This window comes from Cygnus atratus, chromosome 2, assembly GCF_013377495.2.
Source record: "Cygnus atratus isolate AKBS03 ecotype Queensland, Australia chromosome 2, CAtr_DNAZoo_HiC_assembly, whole genome shotgun sequence".
NCBI lineage: Eukaryota > Metazoa > Chordata > Aves > Anseriformes > Anatidae > Cygnus > Cygnus atratus.
This window is the reverse complement of record NC_066363.1, coordinates 66,018,243-66,036,719: the sequence shown is the minus strand read 5'-3', so window position 1 is coordinate 66,036,719 and position 18,477 is coordinate 66,018,243. Positions and strand designations below refer to the sequence as shown.

Sequence of the window (18,477 nt, the reverse complement as noted above, 5' to 3'; positions counted from 1 at the left end):
CCATGGGGCGTTTAACTTTGTTGACGCCTAATATGTCTATGATCTTGAATATCACGAAGCTCCATAGGCGGACGAGACGAGCGGTCAATCACTACCAGAAAGACTGCAAGGACAATCTTGATTTCTGGAAGGCTGATAAGGTTATCGTAGCCTCCTTCCTTACACACGGTGTTGTGGCCGCCCAAGCTCTGACAACACTCAATAAATTAGGGTGCTGGCTTGCCAAACAAAACAACGCTAAGTCTGCTGCGCTAAGTGCGCTCTTGGCAGATACTGATTCTATTTGACACGCTACTTTGCAAAACAGGGCCGCTATTGACTTTTTGCTATTAGCCCAAGGCCATGGGTGTGAGGAATTTGAGGGTATGTGTTGTATGAACCTGAGCGATAACTCCCAGACAGTGTTTCAACAGCTGAAAAAGCTGAATGAACTATCCGACAAGCTAACAACGGGCTCGCTGGGATTAGATTAATGGTTAAAGGGGTTAGGAATAACTGGGTGGTTGATGGAGCTGATAAAAGGAGCACTTATCCCACTTATCGCATTTGTCGCAATCCTAGCAGTCGTGCCATGCCTGTTGCAATGCCTGCAAAAATCAATACGCACAGTTTGGCTAGTGGGAACAAAAAAAAGGGGGAATTGTGGGTGACCCGTTCGGTGATAATCTGGAGCTGGTTAATACAGCAGTGCACTAAAGGTCAGATGGGAGGAGGTTCCTGGATCTGGTGGAGCCAATGAAACGACCTATCTACGACATGTCTGGTGAGGAACCTGGCGGATAACAAAGACTGGACTGTCTACTTATCGCAAGCGCCCCTAGAGCCACAGGAATTAGATATCCTGAGATGTGTAACAGCAACAGCATGTGTAAGGTTTAATTGCTCAAAAAAAAAAAAAAAACAAAACACGCCACACCTGCTCCTTATTGCAATGCATCTCTTTGCTGTCATTATACAAATTATAAGAGCATCCTTCCTTGCGCCAGGAGCCGCTCTGCTCGGCTGTGGGATCAACTGTGGAATGGACGCCCCTAGGTGCACCCCGAGCATTTTTCCTTGGAGAGGTCTCCACTCTCGGCCACTCACCACGGGAGTAGACAAGGACCTCCTGAAGCCGCGGACAAATTATTTTAAGTGATATTTTCTTGTGGTATGAATGAGAAGTGCAAGAGGCCTCTTTGCGTGATTGTGTGATTGTGCTGTGCGAGTGAGAAACAGCATCGTTGCGAAGCAACATCCCTAGTGCTTAGTGGCTTGTTGACTGATGTAGATTCTAGTAGGCACGCTACTTTACAATCGTAATTCTGCATGTGATTTTCACCCTGTTGCTTATTGTACCTTGCTTATTGCAGTGTCTGCGGCGATTGATAGAAAAATCTATAGAAAGCGTTTGGTTGATTGAAAATAAAAAGGGGGAATTGTGGGAAAGGAATTCGCAGGGAGCTTTGTGCTGTTTCACACGTCCCTGAGTTAGAGATAATGAGGAAAACAGCGGTAGAACCAAAAACTTGAACAAGGTCGAGATAAAGTAAATTGGCTACAGTGGTAAAGATGAGCTTTGGGCAGTGGCCAATTGCTGGCTGGCTCAAGGCGCATGTCAGAGGGTCTCTAACCAACTGTGAGACAGATTCGGGCGCGTGGACAGCACGTGGGGCTATGGGGAAAGTATATGTAGTGGTGAAAATTGGCAATAGAGGTCTCATGTTCAAGAGCCATCAGGAATCCGTGTTGTGCATCCCTTCACCTTTGGACAATAGTAGTTTTACATTCTTCTTATATTGTGGCGCCCCAAACTACACACAGTACTCAAGGTGAGGCTGCACCAGTGCAGAGCAGAGTGGGACAATCACTTCCCTCAACCAGCTAGCAATGCTGTGCCTGATGCATTCCAGGGTACTGTTGGCCATTTGGCTTGCAGAGCACACTGTTGACTCATATTAATTTTGCTGTTGACCAGAGCCCACAGATTCCTCTCTGCAGGGCTGCTCTCCAGCCTCTCATCCTCCAGTCTGTGCATATATCCAGGATCATCCCATCCCAGGTGCAGAATTTGGCACTTGCTCTTGGTAAATCTCATACAACTGGCAAGTGTCCAGTACTATAACCTATCAAGACCTCTCTGCAAGGCTTCTCTGCCCTCAGAGGAGTCAACAGCTTCTCCTAATTTAGCATCACCTGCAAACATGCTTAGTATGGCCCATATTCCATCTTCCCAGGTGTGCCATTTCAGCCTTGCCTGATAAACCAATCTATCGAGAGAGAGAAAAATCATCACATTAGCACATCTGATCAGTACACTGATAACATTCATTTTGAGATTGTAAAAAAGACCTGAATTAGGCCTAGGTTTAATGGGAAATAATCCAGCACCAGTGGCATTCTGTTACAAACTCTCACAATCTAGAGTAACTGAGTATAAATACATCTTAAAACCACAATTAGGGTTCGGTGTGCTCTGTAATGCTGTAAGCATAGTTTGCTTTCCCCTTGGTAGAGTCTGCCACTTCTCCTGAACCACTGCAGTATTTCATGACTTAGTTTCAGAACTCACCATCCAGCTGGTGTGTCATCTTCCTCCCACTGGCATCTGGCTACAGATCCTTCCTGCATTGTAGCTCTGCACAAAAAACAACATACAACTGTACATAAGTTGTCTGCTCATCCTGACACACAAGAAAATCAAAGTGAAGAACAGCTCCACTGGATTTTATTAGAACAGCCTGTACTAGCTTATGAAGACGTTACCCTTATGAGAGAATGCACCAGCTGGTGAAGGAGAAAATTAACTGCAGCAACCAAGCTGAGTTTCATTCTCTGTCACATGAGAAACATGCAGAGCTGACTTAAAGCAGGTTATGAACAAGAGCTGGAGGTCAGTTTAAACAGCAACAAGCACAACACTTCTGTGGACTAGAAAAGCTGTTCTTTCCCTGCTTTAACAAAACTGCTTATACCAGCAAGAATTTAGCTGAGGCCTCCTTCTTTGCACCATTCTGTGAAAACTGCTGCATTTGTTGGCTGGGTTTTCAGCACATCAACACATGTGAATACAGGGCATATTTTCTCTGCTTCAAATTTCTGCATCTTGAGTCAATGACACCTTTGAAACAGACAGCCCTTCATAAACAAGCAAGTATTTGGAAGCCAAAACTGATGCCTTTGTTCACCTGACCAAACAATGATGCTTTTCTGTTTGTGTAACCCTTCAGAAATATTGTGCATCAGAATTTCAAAGCATTTCAGTCACCTCCAAATACACTATTGTTAGCATTCATGAAGACACATAATCCACAAAGTGATTATATGAAGGTGCTTTATTAGGCGCCGGAAGTTAGGGGCATGCCTGCCCAAATCTAACTTCGTCCGATTTGTTCGGACTCAGTTCTCTTTTGTCTCCTAAAATATTACATATGCATTAAGTTTCACAACACATCTATGCATATTCATTTCCTAGCTCTGCCTAGCCCCGCTTTGTATGCTAATTATCTTATCAGTCCTTCTGCGCTTGCATATTACTCTCTGGTGGTCGTCCAGGTGGTCATCGGGATGAAGTAAGATGTCTTCATTAGAGTTGAACTTTTTAACCTTTTCTTCTTACGCATGCTCTCTGAGCCCTTGGTCTCAGTCCAAACCACAAGGTTGGTTTGATCCAGTTCCCGGAGTCCGAGAGGCCCCAGTTATCTAGATGTCTTGCAAATTGGGCATTCTTTTAGTCCTCCTCCTTACTCCTCATCATGAATCGGTGCATTCTCTCATGCTATCCTTGCACATATATTTTGTATCTTCCAAGCGCAGCCCCGGAACAGTACGTCGCAAATGTAACACATATTAAGCAATATTGTATATTTCATCTTCTATTACCAACACTATGAGCAAGTTTTACATTTAATATTTAGCCTGAAGTACAGCTTTGCATTTTTGTTTTTTAAATCAAGTTTCATTAGGTTAAAAAGGTTTCTCCCAGTAATATATTTTGTAGCATCATTTAAAATCACTGTATTCTAGAGAGCTTTCTTATACTGCAGACTTACTGTTTATATTTTAGTTGTTGCTAGATAGAGAGGTTAGGTGGTTGAGTGCAAGACTGCTGTTGCTCATAGAGCTATAGTAATTGTTGTGTTTCTCCCCTATTACGGAACTGTTGAAGGAGTATTAAAGTTGCTGCTGGAGGCATACCCCATTTCCAGATATGGTATTTGATGTTTCTCTGTACCTCTTACTTTCCTGGTTTTCACAGATTTTACTGTGTGTTAAATCATAATTGCTAAACCTTTGAATGCACAAGCAGTGGTTTTACTACAAAGGACTTATGCGGAAGGTATGTAATTTCTATAAACAAAAATTGACATACAAAGAGTAAGAGCTGAAGTTCTGCAGACTCTCTATACTGCATATATATAGTACAAATTATACAGATGTCCTCCACCTCTGTGTTTCTGAAACAGTCACACTGCAAAAGCCTCCAAGAGATCTTACTGCACTGCGCTGCTCAGACTTCACACGTAACCAAAACTGACTAGAACAATTTTAAACTCTCTTGGGACCAGTTCTCAAAAAAACAGCAGTTGTTAATATATTTTATACCTTATAAAAATGTATATATAAAAGAAATACTTTTTAATACTTTTTTTTTTTTTTTTTTTTTTTTAGTAGAACATTAACAGACCAGGTTAGAGTTGTTCTCAGCAGAGGAAAATGACACAGTTCATTTCAGGAACGTTTCACATGCAATCTCCCATGTATTTCTGAAATTCACAAAAAAAAAAAAAAAAAGCCATTTTAACTGCATCAGTTGCCATATTATTTTCTACTAGCCATCACACCCCTTACAACTTTACACGTAGCACTGACGAGGCCTCAAGCTTTTTGCCCCCACTGTGGTCTGGTTTCACGGATAGATGCTGAAGAAAGGAGCTGAGCGACGCCCCCAACACCCCAACTGGCAGTGCTGACATCTGGCCCTACACCTGCTGCCGGACACTGGGCAGCGGTTATGGCAATTATGGGGGTTATGGCAGTTCCAGCCTGGTCCCAACCAGGCCCTGGAGCCTGGTCCCAGCCCTGCCCACTCACCCCCAGCACGGGGGGGGGGGGGAAGCGTGGTGCTGGCGGGTGCTGTGAGGGAGGGGAGGTGAAAGGGAGGAATCAGGGAGATTGCTCTAATCCATGTGACACTGGCACGGGATTATGACCGTCACGTAAAAAATAAGGGTCAAGAGAGAGAAATGGGTGGTTGGAGGAAGAGAACGTGGCTGGGAGAAGAGCAAAATGAATATAACCTATTCTCAAACACACGAAAGCAGAAGTGGGGGAAAGCTCTGGTGCACATAAGGGTGGTAAGGACAATTTCTTACGAAATTAAATCTAGAGATTCATGCTCACAACACTCTGTGAAAGCTTTTAATGCAGTTTTATCTAATATAAACTGACCAGTGGGCTACTATTTCCTACCGTATTTGAAATCTTTTGATTTATTCACAGTTTTATTCTAAAAAAAATTTACAAATTCTTCCTCAATGAACTCTGTGCTACTGTTACTTATTTCCTACTGCCATTTTAATGCATTTGTCTGCATTTCTGACATCCATTTACCCATTAGATCTGTTTTAAACTCTTTCTATAGGAGTCCTGAGTTCACACCCTGCAGACAGACCTGACCAGGTACACGTGCTCTGAGGAACGTATGTACAGGGATCAGTCTGTAAGTCCCAGAAACTCCAAGGTAACAGCTTTTTGGAAGGCTGAGAATACTTCACAACTACAGCAAGTGTATTTTTATAGATTGGCAAAACTATTATAATATATTATACTATTAAAAACTAAATTAATTAATACTATTATAATCAATAGTGTTAATTATATAATTAATATATTATATAACATATGAATATACTATATAATTATTAATATCAATATATTAATATATAATTAATATATAATTATATAATATATTAATGTATTACATAATATATAAAATTATATATAATTAATTAACTATTAGTATTAATATTATTAATACTATTAATACTAAAACTATTATAATATATTTATAGTGCCACCCTTCTGCAAGAATGAACAGCAAGTCCACCTTGTATACCACCAAGCCACAGTGTTCAACAACTGCACATAAACAACTGTGGTTGAACTAGCTCAGGGCCTAGTTTCAGAAAAGGTTGCTTTTAAAATTAAGTTGGTGTAACAGAAATAGGAACATCTTTATCCTTTACAGTCAAACTGATTATGTTTAATATCAGCTTCAATATCTTTGTAATCAGATCAGGTGACTAGACTGTGGGAAGTTTCACTCTCAAAAGGAATATTTTGAAGCTAACTCAATTTTTAAAAAGCAATATCTGTCATGCTCTGCATATAATTATGTAACAAAGTTTAGTGTGAATGGTGACAGGAGAGACATGATATAAAATACATGCTAAGACAGGTACACTTGAGGGACATGTCCATTAGTGATGGAGACTTATTTTAAAGTGTCTAGGCATGCAGCTAAAAATAAACTTTCAGGTTGCTTAAGATGATAATTAAAAATACTCCACTGTCAAGCTTTAGTATGACCTTTCCAAGGCCTCTCAGGCTATAGAGCATGAGCTCTTCCAGACAGAAGAGCTTGTCCACCAAAAAAGGTGCAAGGTATAACTACACGAAAATGCTGTGTTAGAGATTGCAGAGAAGTCTGGGATGCTTACTGGCATTATTCCTTTGATAACATCACATTTACTGTAATATTTGTTATTAAACTTCCAATCATTACGTTCAACTACACTTAATTTAATACATTTATTAATTATTAATAATAGTATTATTGACCCAAAGATTTCTCTGAAGTAAATGGATTGCACACACCACAGTAACACCTCCCTCCCTCCCAGCCAATATCGTTCATGGTAGGAGATACATGTACATAGCCTCAAACGGTCACTTCTCATTTGTCAAAGTTTGATAAAAGTCTGTTATCTGTAAAGCACCTGTGTAAAGGTTCATATTCTTACTTAGGGAGAGGTCATTTAACTATCTTTTGAGTTTTGTTTTACTTAACTTTGTCACCACCATGTGGCAAATGTGTGAATTATTCTCCTAAAAATAGTATAATCTGGTAATTTTGCTAATTACGATCATCTAACAAGCATACAGAAAGGAGAAAGTACAGCATGAGTGCCAGCTCCTGACCTGCAGATTGGAGCTCTGCATGATGAAATGATTGACAATAAATAAACAAATTGCTGCTCACTAAAACAGGAAGTTTTCATTTTACATAAATTGAAGAATATATGGGAAATGGTGTTCGAACCTGCAATTTAGATAATCTCCTCCAGAATGACTCAGTGTGCAGTCATTGCAAAAGGGTTATCAGGAGCTTCAGTGCCCAGTCATGCTGCTATAGTTGTATTAGGTTGAAGTAGATGAGAGAAAACTAAAGGAGCATTCTTATTAGAAAGGCACAAACATTGACTATCACTTGCAGAAGACACTGGCAATAGTGCCAGCCTAATCCAGAAATGTAGCTAGATCTGGACAATGACAATGATTTACACAAGCATAACAAAGTAAATATCACTTCTTTTCTTTTTTCTAAGAAATGCCAATCTCAGGCTTTTGTATGCTCCCTGAAAAAAACAAAGAGGAGAAAGATGAAGCATGTGAAGTCTGACCACTTTCTGCTCCTTTGTAAAAGCAAACAAACAAAACCCAAGACCAATAAACTTCAAATGTGAAATTATCATGTTAATGTCCACTGCAGAACAGAATGTGTAAGTCAAGTTTCAGTTTAACCTACTTTTATTGTAATTTCTCTAAAAGACAGTGACAACCTTGGTACTTTAAAAAGTAGAACAGGGCTGAGTGAACTCTCCCACAGCATGCAACACCATGTTAGTGTTAATGAGGAGAGAAGGAAGGGGAAAGTAGAAAAGATGCTGTAGCCTCTTAGAGGCTGCCTCCCACTGCAAGCAATTTAGAAGCTAAATATAATTTATCAAATAACCATAAAACCATGAATTTCACTTTCAATGGGAAAGCAGAATTCTAAAGTGTTAAAGTAAATCTTTGATTTCTCATCATTTCAAGAGTTCAAAAGAAACCTTAAATTTTCTCCTAGAAACAAACAAACAAACAAACAAAAAACACACAGCATACTTTGAAGAGGATGCACCCAACTTACAATTTTATAATTTTTTAAATATACTTTTCCCCTTCAAACACTCATGTTAGAAACATAGTATTCACACTGTGATCCTAAAATACATACTTGTGTAACATAATGTTGTAACAACAGCAAGCATAAATTAATGGGTGATAAATGTCATCATTCTCATTCAAAAGTTCATAAAGATGAAGTTCAACTCAAAAATGTGGTTGCTATGTGCACAGACTCGCTACATACCACTTCTCAGAAAACATTTACAGTGGTGGTGGAAAAAAAAACTGCACAGGATAACATGAGAAGCTATTCCGTGCTGAGGAAGGAAGGGCAATTTCCTGTGATGTTACGCATTGTAGCACTGCGGTGACCGTATTACAATATGCTTCGTGCACAGCAGTCAGGCAATTCATGTTTCACGCCCCCTGTTTTAGCTGCAGTGTGTCACTAAAGTGTTTGCTAGCCATGAGCATGGCACCATACAATAAGGTATTTGTCACAGGAGGGCAGGTGCAGCAGTGACAAATTGTGCAGCCTCACACAGTGGACAAAGTATTCTTTAGCTGTGGCAATCTACAATTTTGTTGCACAAGCGAGGAGAACCATTTTTGGAGCTTATAAACACTTCCCAACTGCAGTAGTAGAATAATGCAAATCTTTTATTGATTCAGCTGATCAATAGATGCTGGTACAGTGATGGAAACATCTGCTGGTTGCTGATATATTTGGAGCTTTGTAGTATTCCTAAAGCAATTACTGAGGGCAACCTGCAAGGAGGAGCTCAGCAAGCAGCAAACCATCTGCAATACCAGGAAGAGCACTGCTTGGCAAATCAATATGAGTCTCAGCGGGGCAAAGGCCAACCCTATCTTACACGAACTGTCCTTTAAACAGAAAAACACAAGCTGATTTTAATGAGGGAAGGGGAATTGTTGCACAGAACGACAGGCAAGGCATTACTTCCATCAGAAACAAAGGTGCCATTCATCCCCTGTGCTGTTCAGTCCATCTTTAAGGGAGGCAGGGGAATGTGCTGCGGGAAGAGCCAGCTGCACCCAGCTGACGTGCTAAAGCAAAACCTGACTGAGAATTCTCCCCTGCCTATTGAACCAACTCCTTTTTAGTTTCTGTCCCAAATAAAGATAACAGACATGGTAAGTAACATGACGACAAGTACAATCTCAAGTGCTTATCAAAGGGAAGGAAATGCTTAAAGACAAAATTGAAAACCCAAGGAGCTTGATACAGTGAAGCCAACACCATGCGATTTATCTGAATACTTTTGCCTCAGAAAAAAAAAAAAAAAAGGTAGGTCGTAAAATCAGAAGGCCCATTGCTCCTTTTTGGAGTGAGGATTTTGACCAGCCTGCTTTAGCGATGAAAACCCTGCGGAAGCAGCAGCAAAAGCGCTCTCAAGGGCAGTGTTAACTGCCCTGACCCTCTCCTCTCCCCACGGTTTCCGGGTAGCATAAGCAGCCTGCCCGCCATGCAATGAATAGGCCGCCCCCGGTCGCTAGGCGCCTACTTCCTTAGCAACCGGTGGAGCCCCGCCCTTCCTGAGGGCGCGGTGCTCCCCATTGGCCGGCGCAGGGAGCATATATAGACGTCACGCGGCTAGGTCTCTCTCTTTCTTTCGGCACCCGCCGAAGCCTCTACACGGCGTTGGCCGCGTGAGTCCCGGTTCTGGGGGTCGGGGGCGGCCGGGGGGCAGTGAGGCCCAGCGGTTCTCTGTGTGCCTTACCCCCCCCCCCCCCCCCCCCCGCTGGGCCTTGGGCCTGGCCCTGGCCCTCGGGAGAGGTCGAGGCCCGCCGGGAGGGCCCGAGGGTAGACGGCCAAGATGGCGGCCAGGATGGCGGCCTGGGCGCGTGCGGTGCGGTGCGTGAAACGGTGCTTGTGCCCGCAGGTTCCCCATCGTTGCTTCCCGAGGGAAACCCCACAATGTCCGGAGGTCTCGATGTCTTGCAGATGAAGGAGGAGGATGTCCTCAAATTCCTCGCTGCCGGGACCCACCTGGGAGGCACTAACCTTGACTTTCAGATGGAGCAGTACATCTACAAGAGGAAAAGCGATGGTAGAGCCCTGGGGTGGGAGGCAGGCGTTAGGTGCAGCTGGTCTGGGTGGCTGCAGGGATTTGGTGGGCAGAGCTGATGAAACATGGCAAGTGCCAGTGCTCGAGCTTCCTGGTAGTTGATGGCCTTAAAAGTATGGTAAAAGTGTGGTAATCCTTAGTAGTTAAGTCATGTTACTCAAAGAATTAGAACAAAGCGCTGATTTTAGAACTCAGTAAATGATTCAGTACTCAATTATGGTCATTTCTGCTAGATCTTTACTATGGTAGCAAAATGATTTTAGTGTTGCAGTAGTAATCTTTGCTTCTTGTTAGCACTGAGCTAACAAGACTCAGTTGCAAGCTGAGCTGCAGCGTGTTAAAATGCTGCAACTCTTGCCAGGTCGTGGTCTGTACTGGTAGGTGCTGGAGTGTGTTACCTTAAATGTATATGGTAAGATTTTTCTTTGCACTGCTTTCCACTATCTAGAGTTTTAAAGTAAATAGTCATATGACAAATTTATTAGCAGAAGAGTGCTATCTTGATTTAGAAACTTGTTTGATGGTTATTCTAAATCCTTTTGTCACCCATAGGTATTTACATCATCAATCTGAAGAGGACCTGGGAAAAACTTCTCCTGGCAGCCCGTGCCATTGTTGCTATTGAGAACCCAGCTGATGTGAGCGTCATCTCTTCCAGGAATACTGGACAGGTATGGGCATTCTTTGCTGGTGATAAGGCCTTCAGTCCTGGGAGCAGGCCTCTATTGCCATGCATCATGGCATGCCGGTGGCAGCTTGATGTTAAAAGTTGAAAATTCAAACTTTGACACTAGCAACACTGTTTCAGAAGCATTCTTCATGTGTTATGCTTGAAGTGTAGAACAATTCCATGGAGGGTTCCCCCCTGTCCCCAGTTCCCGTAGGTTTTGGGGAGGATGTGAGGAGTTTGATTACTTGTTTTTTTTATCTTCCTTTGATTATATCCTGTTGGATTTCTGGTGTATTAGTAGTCAGTCCTCTGCACCCCCAGTCACCCATTCATTCCTTGAGTCATCAGCATGGCTTTTTGGGGACAAAAAGCATGTGATAGAAAGGTTTTCAAAGAAGTAATTCTATTGTTGAACAGGAAATAGTAACATATATTTTTTAATTTCTCATTTTAGATTTTTAGCAGAAAAACTGTTTTCATAGCAGGGGATATGTTGCACCCTTCGAATAAATCTAATTGGTACTGAAGTTTACCTGTGAGCTTATTTTCTTTGGAGTAATCCATGTGGTGCCACGAATATAGGGGAAGATGATGAACAGATTTACAGAAGCAAAGCACGAGTTCCTATTTACTTGACCTGCACACTGTTAAAGCTTGATGCTCAGGTCAGCTTCTGGCCGATGAGCTCTCAAGTGTCGGAAGTGTGCTACAGCAAGCCAAATGGCAGGGTTTTTGCTAATGTCAGGAGAGGAGCTCCCTCTATGATTGGGATTTAATAGTAGGCCCTGCCACATGTCCTGCTGGCTGATGCCTGGGAAACTGAAAGCTGTTGCAGGTGACTGCAACTGTGGTCTTAATAGATGTGGTTAGTCTGCGTATATTTACTAGCGAGCTTCTACTGTAGTCAGTGAAGTTACACTGCTGGATAATAGATGGATGTAGGAATAGTGGATGTAAAATGATTTTTCTTACGGATTAAGAACAATACAATGTGACCAGGGGCATGGTCTAGTTATGGAACTTTGTAGGTCAGACTGATGGCTGGACTACATGATCTTGAAGGTCTTTTCTAGTGTAGATGGTTTTATAAAGCCATTTTACATCTACCCTTTCCATGATTTGATTTTGAGACTCTTAATTTTGGAGTAAAGCATGCAACTAAATTAGGGTGGGGAAGCTTTTGTTCTGTATATTGACATCATGCATTGCTGGTGGATATGATCTTAACTCCTTTTTGTGGTGTTGTAGGTATTTTTAAGTGCTTTTATTGCTTTTAAATTGGTGCATGAGCCTTGGTTGCACAAGAACTGAAAAGTTAATTTGTGTTAACTGACAGCACACCAGGACAAGTTTGTTTGAAATTGAATATCCTGCTTCACATTTGTGGTCTGTTTTGCAGCGTGCTGTTCTGAAGTTTGCTGCTGCCACTGGGGCTACTCCTATTGCTGGACGCTTTACCCCTGGTACCTTCACAAATCAGATCCAGGCAGCTTTCCGTGAACCACGACTCCTGGTTGTTACGGACCCTCGGGCTGATCATCAGCCACTGACAGAGGCGTCTTACGTCAACATCCCCACCATTGCGCTGTGCAACACTGACTCCCCACTGCGCTATGTGGATATTGCCATCCCCTGCAACAATAAGGTTACTGATTTGAAGCATTGAAAGCTGCTTTCTCTAAACATGAAACATGCACTGGGATGCAAGATGAATGCCTTTTTGCAGGGGAAGGTTGGGGTTGTATCTGGAATGTTCACAAAGTGATTAGCTAATTAAGGTTTCTGGCAAGCCAGCAGGTGGGTCAGGGGGAGGAGGTGCGCGGCACACATTTGGAGCTTGGAGCTGAGGCTAACTTTTGGCCGAGGAGCTCTTAAGTGTAGGACGTGTGCTACAGTAACCTGGCAGAACTTACTGACAGCCGGAGGGTCTTTTTGGCCCAATGAAGAGTTTGGTAGTCATTCTTGCCACAGTTCATTAATATGAAAGAAAAGTCATGTCAATTCATGGTGAAACTGATGTGAAATTTTGTCATGCCAGAAACCACTTGAAAGGTGTGAAGTTTAGGGAATTAGGAAACTTTTTGATCCCTATTTAAACATTGTTATTAACCAAAGCTAATGTAAGCTAAATCTGATTATATGTGTTAGATTCATTTGTTTAAGTTTCTTCACTTCTTTGTACTAGTGTAAATGATGAGCATAATCCCTGTCTTTTGGATAACATGTCTTTGATAACATGTGACATTGGGCAGGAGAATTGATTATCAGGCTAATTTAGATGTTGGTGACTGCAGTGCTATGATAATGCCGTAGAGACCTGGAAATGGTGCTGTGAATTTGAAAAGTTGCCATGTCCTGAGTCCAAGCACGTAACGGGTCTGTCAGGCATTAGCAAACAATGCCTTTCTCTTGCCAGGAAGAATCTTGGTTGCAAACTAGTCTTTTCCTCTTGTAAAGGCTTAGCTTTGAAGCAGATCTTAAGGTAACTTTCTTACCCTGTTCAGGGAGCCCATTCAGTGGGTCTGATGTGGTGGATGCTGGCTCGGGAGGTCCTGCGCATGCGTGGCACCATCTCCCGTGAACACCCATGGGAAGTCATGCCTGACTTGTACTTCTACAGGGATCCTGAGGAGGTAGGAGAGTTGTGGAAGGCATTGTGCCAGTATGAGGTGTGCTGCTTGTGCTCATGCCTGTGGTCCTGTGCCACTGAGGACAGACTTTGCCAATATAATGGACTAGACACTTCAGGTGGTAGTTAATTGTCTGTTGTCAGTTGGTACTTACTGACTGCTGAGTGGTAGTGTGGGTGGTGAGATGTTTCTGGGAGATGTCAGCTATGCCCTTCCATTGCAGATTGAGAAGGAGGAGCAGGCTGCTGCTGAGAAAGCTGTTACGAAGGAAGAGTTCCAAACTGAATGGACGGCCCCGGCTCCTGAATTCACTGCTCCTCCTCAGCCTGAGGTTGCAGATTGGTCTGAGGGAGTGCAGGTCCCATCTGTGCCGATCCAGCAGTTCCCCACAGGTCAGTTCGGGGGGTGGGGATGTCCAAGAAATGAGTCTTCATTGTGTGATTAGCTGCCGGGGTGTGCACAGTGGTGGTGTGCTGATTTGCCTGTCTTAAGCAAGTCTCATCTCCAGTATTTTGTAGTGAAAACTTGGAACTCATCAGATGGCTCTATGCAAGTGTTTTCCAGCACTGTCTCTAGACATTAAATGTATATATTTTTAAGGCAGACTTAATGCAGGTGCCTGCCTTGGCTCAGTGTTCCTGGAAATCCATGATAAACTATTTTGGGATCATGAGAAGAGCACTGGGTAGTTGCCATGTGTACTTCCACTTGCATGCACAAAGAGTGGTAGAGTCTGTAATGTGGTTTAGTGGGTGGAAAAAGCAGGGGTGCACTGAGAATTTTGTTGTGCTTTCATTTGCAGAGGACTGGAGTGCCCAGCCTGCCACTGAGGACTGGTCAGCAGCTCCCACTGCCCAGGCAACAGAGTGGGTTGGGACTGCCACGGAGTGGTCTTAACTTTAGAACCACTGAACTGTGAGAATAAAGTTTGGTTTAATACACATCCTGCTTTGTGTGAGTGCTGCTTGGTGCGTCTTTTTCCTCTACTCCCTGTTGGCGTGTGAAATGTGGAATACTATACTGAGTGGTGTGGATCATAGTCCATGGTCAAGGTGTGTTCTTTGGAATACATCTTCAAATGCTGGATGAAGCCCCAACAGAGGAGCTGGAGGAGTGCAAATTCTATCTGCACTATTAATTTAGTGTCCCAAGACTTATTTGGAAGGTGTTATTAACAGCTGTGAGCTGGCCAGGCTGCTGGTCAAATGCTTCTGTGACAAGGATGTGCATGCACAAGGATGTCTGCAGAGATGTCTGCAATGACCTGGTCAAGCAGCTGAGGGAGTGGAGATCAAGGAGCTTGGATTCACAGGATGAGGGCTGCTGTTGGGCTGTGTGGTGAGTGGAGGCTGGTAGGGAGCTGGTGCAGAGGGGCTGGGGAGCGAGAGGATAGTGGGGTGCAACTCTCATGAAGTCAGGGCTCTGTGCAGGCAGTGGGAAGGGGCAAGAATCTGGTGCATCCAACATGACAGGAGAGCAATATGGTCTTCTCAAAGACCTTGCAAAGGCAAGAAAGTCCAAGCCCCATGGTACAAAGAAGCAGTGGTGGCCAGAGAATGCACATGGAGGAATGGTGAGTAGAGATTCCTGTGAAGGGGAAAGCTAGAAGCTTGTGCCTGTGCATCTGCAATTGCAGAACAGGTATTGTGCCCTGGTAACAGGAGAAGAGGAAGCTGCTTTCTTGAGGAAGACAACTGGAAATGCCTGAGCCTTAACCAAGAGTCTCCAGCAGGAAGGCAAAAGAAAAAGGTAGGCACTGGGGGCTCCTTGGGGGGGGGGGGGGGGCAGGGGGGTGAAGGGGAGGAGGCACCTATCTGCCAACCTGACCTGATACCCTGTGGTCAGCAGGGCTGCGGCCAGGGGAGGTCTCTTGTGCTGAGGGACTACTGCACTCAAGCAAAGATGAAGAGCCTGAGGACCCAGGTCTCCTTGATCCTGTCAGAGGGGCAGGAAGGTAAAGGAATGTAGTTTAGGGGGTGGAGAGGGGTGTTTAGCTCAAGTCCCCAGGACTAAACAGGAGGCATGTGAGAGCAGAGAAGATGGCTGGTGTGACTGCAAAGCTGTTCTGTATCATTTTTGAAAGGTCATGGCAATCCAGGAAAGTTCATGATGACTCTCAAAAAGTAGGAATCAAACCCACCTTCAAGAAGGTGAGAATGATCTGTTCAGCTACATACCACTGCCACTATTGTCCTTCTGTCCTGGTTTTTGTTGGGATGGAGTTAATTATCTTCATAGTAGTTGGTATGGTGTTTCGGATTTAGAATGAAAAAAATAATACTGAGCAGGGCTTACGCTAAGTCAAGGATGTTTCAGATTCTTATGCTGTGCTGCCAGTGAGGGTGCACCAGGAGCTGGGAGGGGACATACTCAGGATAGATGACCCAAACTGGCCAGAAGGATGTCCCATGGTATGGTGTTGTGCTGAACAATAGAACTGGTAGAGTTGGTGTGTGTGTGTGTGTGCTTTTGCTTGGGGACTGACTAGGCATTGGTCAGTAGGTGATGAACAATTGCATTGTGTATCACTTGCTTTGTTTACTCTTTGTAATTGTTTTTTCTTCCCTCTTATTAAACTGTGCTTATCTCAACCCAGGAGTTCTTACACTTCTCAGTTTTGTCCCCCATCCCACTGTGGTGGGGGTGTGAGCAAACAGCTGAGTGGAGACTAAAAGTGAACTATTGTGGCCTGAATTAAGTCATACCACTGCTGAGTGCTCTTGTGTCAGACATGCCAGAACTTCATTAAGAACTGGAGTCAAAGGAAACCAAGTGGTGTACCCCAACTGATACTGCTACTGTGTATTTTCTTGATTCCTTTGGCAGTAGAGCGCAGGCCATGATTTGCTTTCCCTTGGAGGGGTGTCCAGTCCACCTGAAACACAGCCCTACCATTTGATGCAGACTGCCCTGGAAGAGGGTGAAGCGCCATAACACATGCGCTATGTTGACATCACTGTGGGGCAACGCATCAGAAGTTTTTGAGGAAGGGAAGAAAATAGTCTTAAGTTCTCCCAAAAGCTGGTTTTGCCATTAAGCAGAGTGAGACCAGGGGATCTGGACAGGAAATCCAGTTTTGGGGAATAAAAAATATGGGCATCTTTAGATCCCAATGGATGTGATGAACAAGCTAACAGCTATGTCTCTGCCAGATAGCAAAAAGGAAACAATCTTTCTCAGGTGTGTGGGTTTTTGAAGAATGCTTATTTTGAGTGAGTCTGATTGTAAGCTGTCTCTATCAAGTGACCCGGAAGACGGATTTCAAATGGGGTCCTGAGCAGTGGCAAGCCTTTGAACAAATGGAATGGGGAAGACAGCAAGTGATGCGCAATGCAATTGCTCACCACCTACTGATGGATGCTCAGCCAGACCCTGAGCAGTGGCACCTGCACCCTGTCCAACGCCCCCCCCCCCCCCAGTCCTACCCAAGTAAATATATGTATATATATTGTGGAAATTGATGGAATAGCGCTAATCAATAGTAGCAGCGATTAGCAGAAGTAGGAAGGCAACTAGATGCAGGGAAAAAAAATCACTATTCTAGCAGCAAATTTACATTAGTACTCTAAAATTTACATTAGTACTCTAGATTCAACAAACTTCTCTATATCATTATAGCAGTAAATATACCTATGGATTGCAGATATCAATACTGTAATGGTTAATATGCTTATGATATGTTATACTTATCAAGACTATACTTATGGCAGATTACGGACATATACGTGTGTATATATACTTCATAAAATTACTGTTACCAATTCCAGAAATAGGCTGCCAAACTGATGTCAAAGGGTCTAATTAAAAAAACCAATCTCAGAAGAGACCAAACCCCATGAGGGGGCCCAAATGAGTAAAGAACAAAATCTCGCTTAGATGATCCACATCACAGAATTTGGAGACAGCCAGGCATCCGCAGCAAGGGTTCAACTGGTTTAGGAAATCCTGAAGGAAAGAAAAAGTTGTGCAACACAGGAAGTTCTGAGACTGAAGTGCTCCATTTTAAGTAGACTAGTAGTCCTTTTCCTATCAAAAGAGACATAAGAGAGCGTAGGACACCACCTCTTTAGAGCAACCAAGAGATGATGTTAATTTCTGTGTTTCGCCTGAGACAGCAAATAGAGAATGGTATTTCCTAGTCTCTCAAAATTGTACCTTTCCCAGACTAATTTCTCCTTTTCAGACAGTCAGTCGCTGTTATACTTCCTTGCTTTTGCCCTTGTTGCTGGCATCTTCAGGAAGTCTCTGGTTCTTAGGTACCCAGCTGCACTTCACTTTAGAATGTATTTTCCAGAAAATGCACTTGAACACGTACCGAGGACATTGGAAAAAATGTGAACTTACCTGTGTAGTGCCATCAGTTTGTTGGAAACAGTCCTTTTGTATTTGATGTGAATCTCCTTACTTCACCCTATTTGCTTTGCTGACAGTATAGCTACAAGCACGTTTGGTGAATAACTTTTGATAGCAGTGTTGACCTTAGTTGACCTGTGTATTCTGTAAACTGTAGCTTTCATGCTTTCTTAGCAGCCTGAGCTGAACTTGTCACTGTACTGGATCTGGCTGGGATGGAGTTAACTTTCCCTGCAGCAGTCCCATACAGTGCTGTGCTCTGCACTCAGCTAGAACAAAGCTCAGTGCTGCCCAGTTAGACTCTTGGGACAGGAGGCAGAGAGGGCTGCACTTCCCACATTTCACATAGTAGCTATGGTTAGGAGCTATGGCACCTGTCCTACAGTTCTTCTCACTTAAAGAGTTGCAGTCAATGGCTCAATGTCCAAGTGGAGATCAGTAATGATTGGTGTTCCCCAGGGGTTACTACTGGGGCCGACACTGTTAAATCCTTTGTTGGTGACATGGATGGTGGGATCAAGTGCTCCCTCAGCAAGTCTGCTGATGACATCGAGCTGTGTGGTGTGGTTGACACACTGGAGGG

At 43.4% G+C, this 18,477-nt stretch overlaps 1 protein-coding gene and 2 non-coding genes across 3 annotated transcripts; all 3 read left to right on the top strand.

Annotated features, from left to right (window-relative positions):
* The first annotated feature begins 9,710 nt into the window (after positions 1-9,710).
* LOC118259390 (40S ribosomal protein SA) lies at positions 9,711-14,484 on the top strand. Its single transcript, XM_035568878.2, has 7 exons — positions 9,711-9,822; positions 10,056-10,223; positions 10,794-10,912; positions 12,311-12,556; positions 13,416-13,544; positions 13,765-13,933; positions 14,344-14,484. Exons 2-7 carry the CDS (start codon positions 10,091-10,093, stop codon positions 14,436-14,438), a joined length of 891 nt encoding a protein of 296 aa, XP_035424771.1. The 5' UTR covers positions 9,711-9,822; positions 10,056-10,090; the 3' UTR covers positions 14,439-14,484.
* LOC118259398 (small nucleolar RNA SNORA62/SNORA6 family) lies at positions 11,548-11,707 on the top strand. The gene has a single exon (XR_004782021.1). It is a non-coding gene; the product is annotated as a small nucleolar RNA SNORA62/SNORA6 family (small nucleolar RNA).
* LOC118259399 (small nucleolar RNA SNORA62/SNORA6 family) lies at positions 12,731-12,884 on the top strand. The gene has a single exon (XR_004782022.1). It is a non-coding gene; the product is annotated as a small nucleolar RNA SNORA62/SNORA6 family (small nucleolar RNA).
* Positions 14,485-18,477: the final 3,993 nt, after the last annotated feature.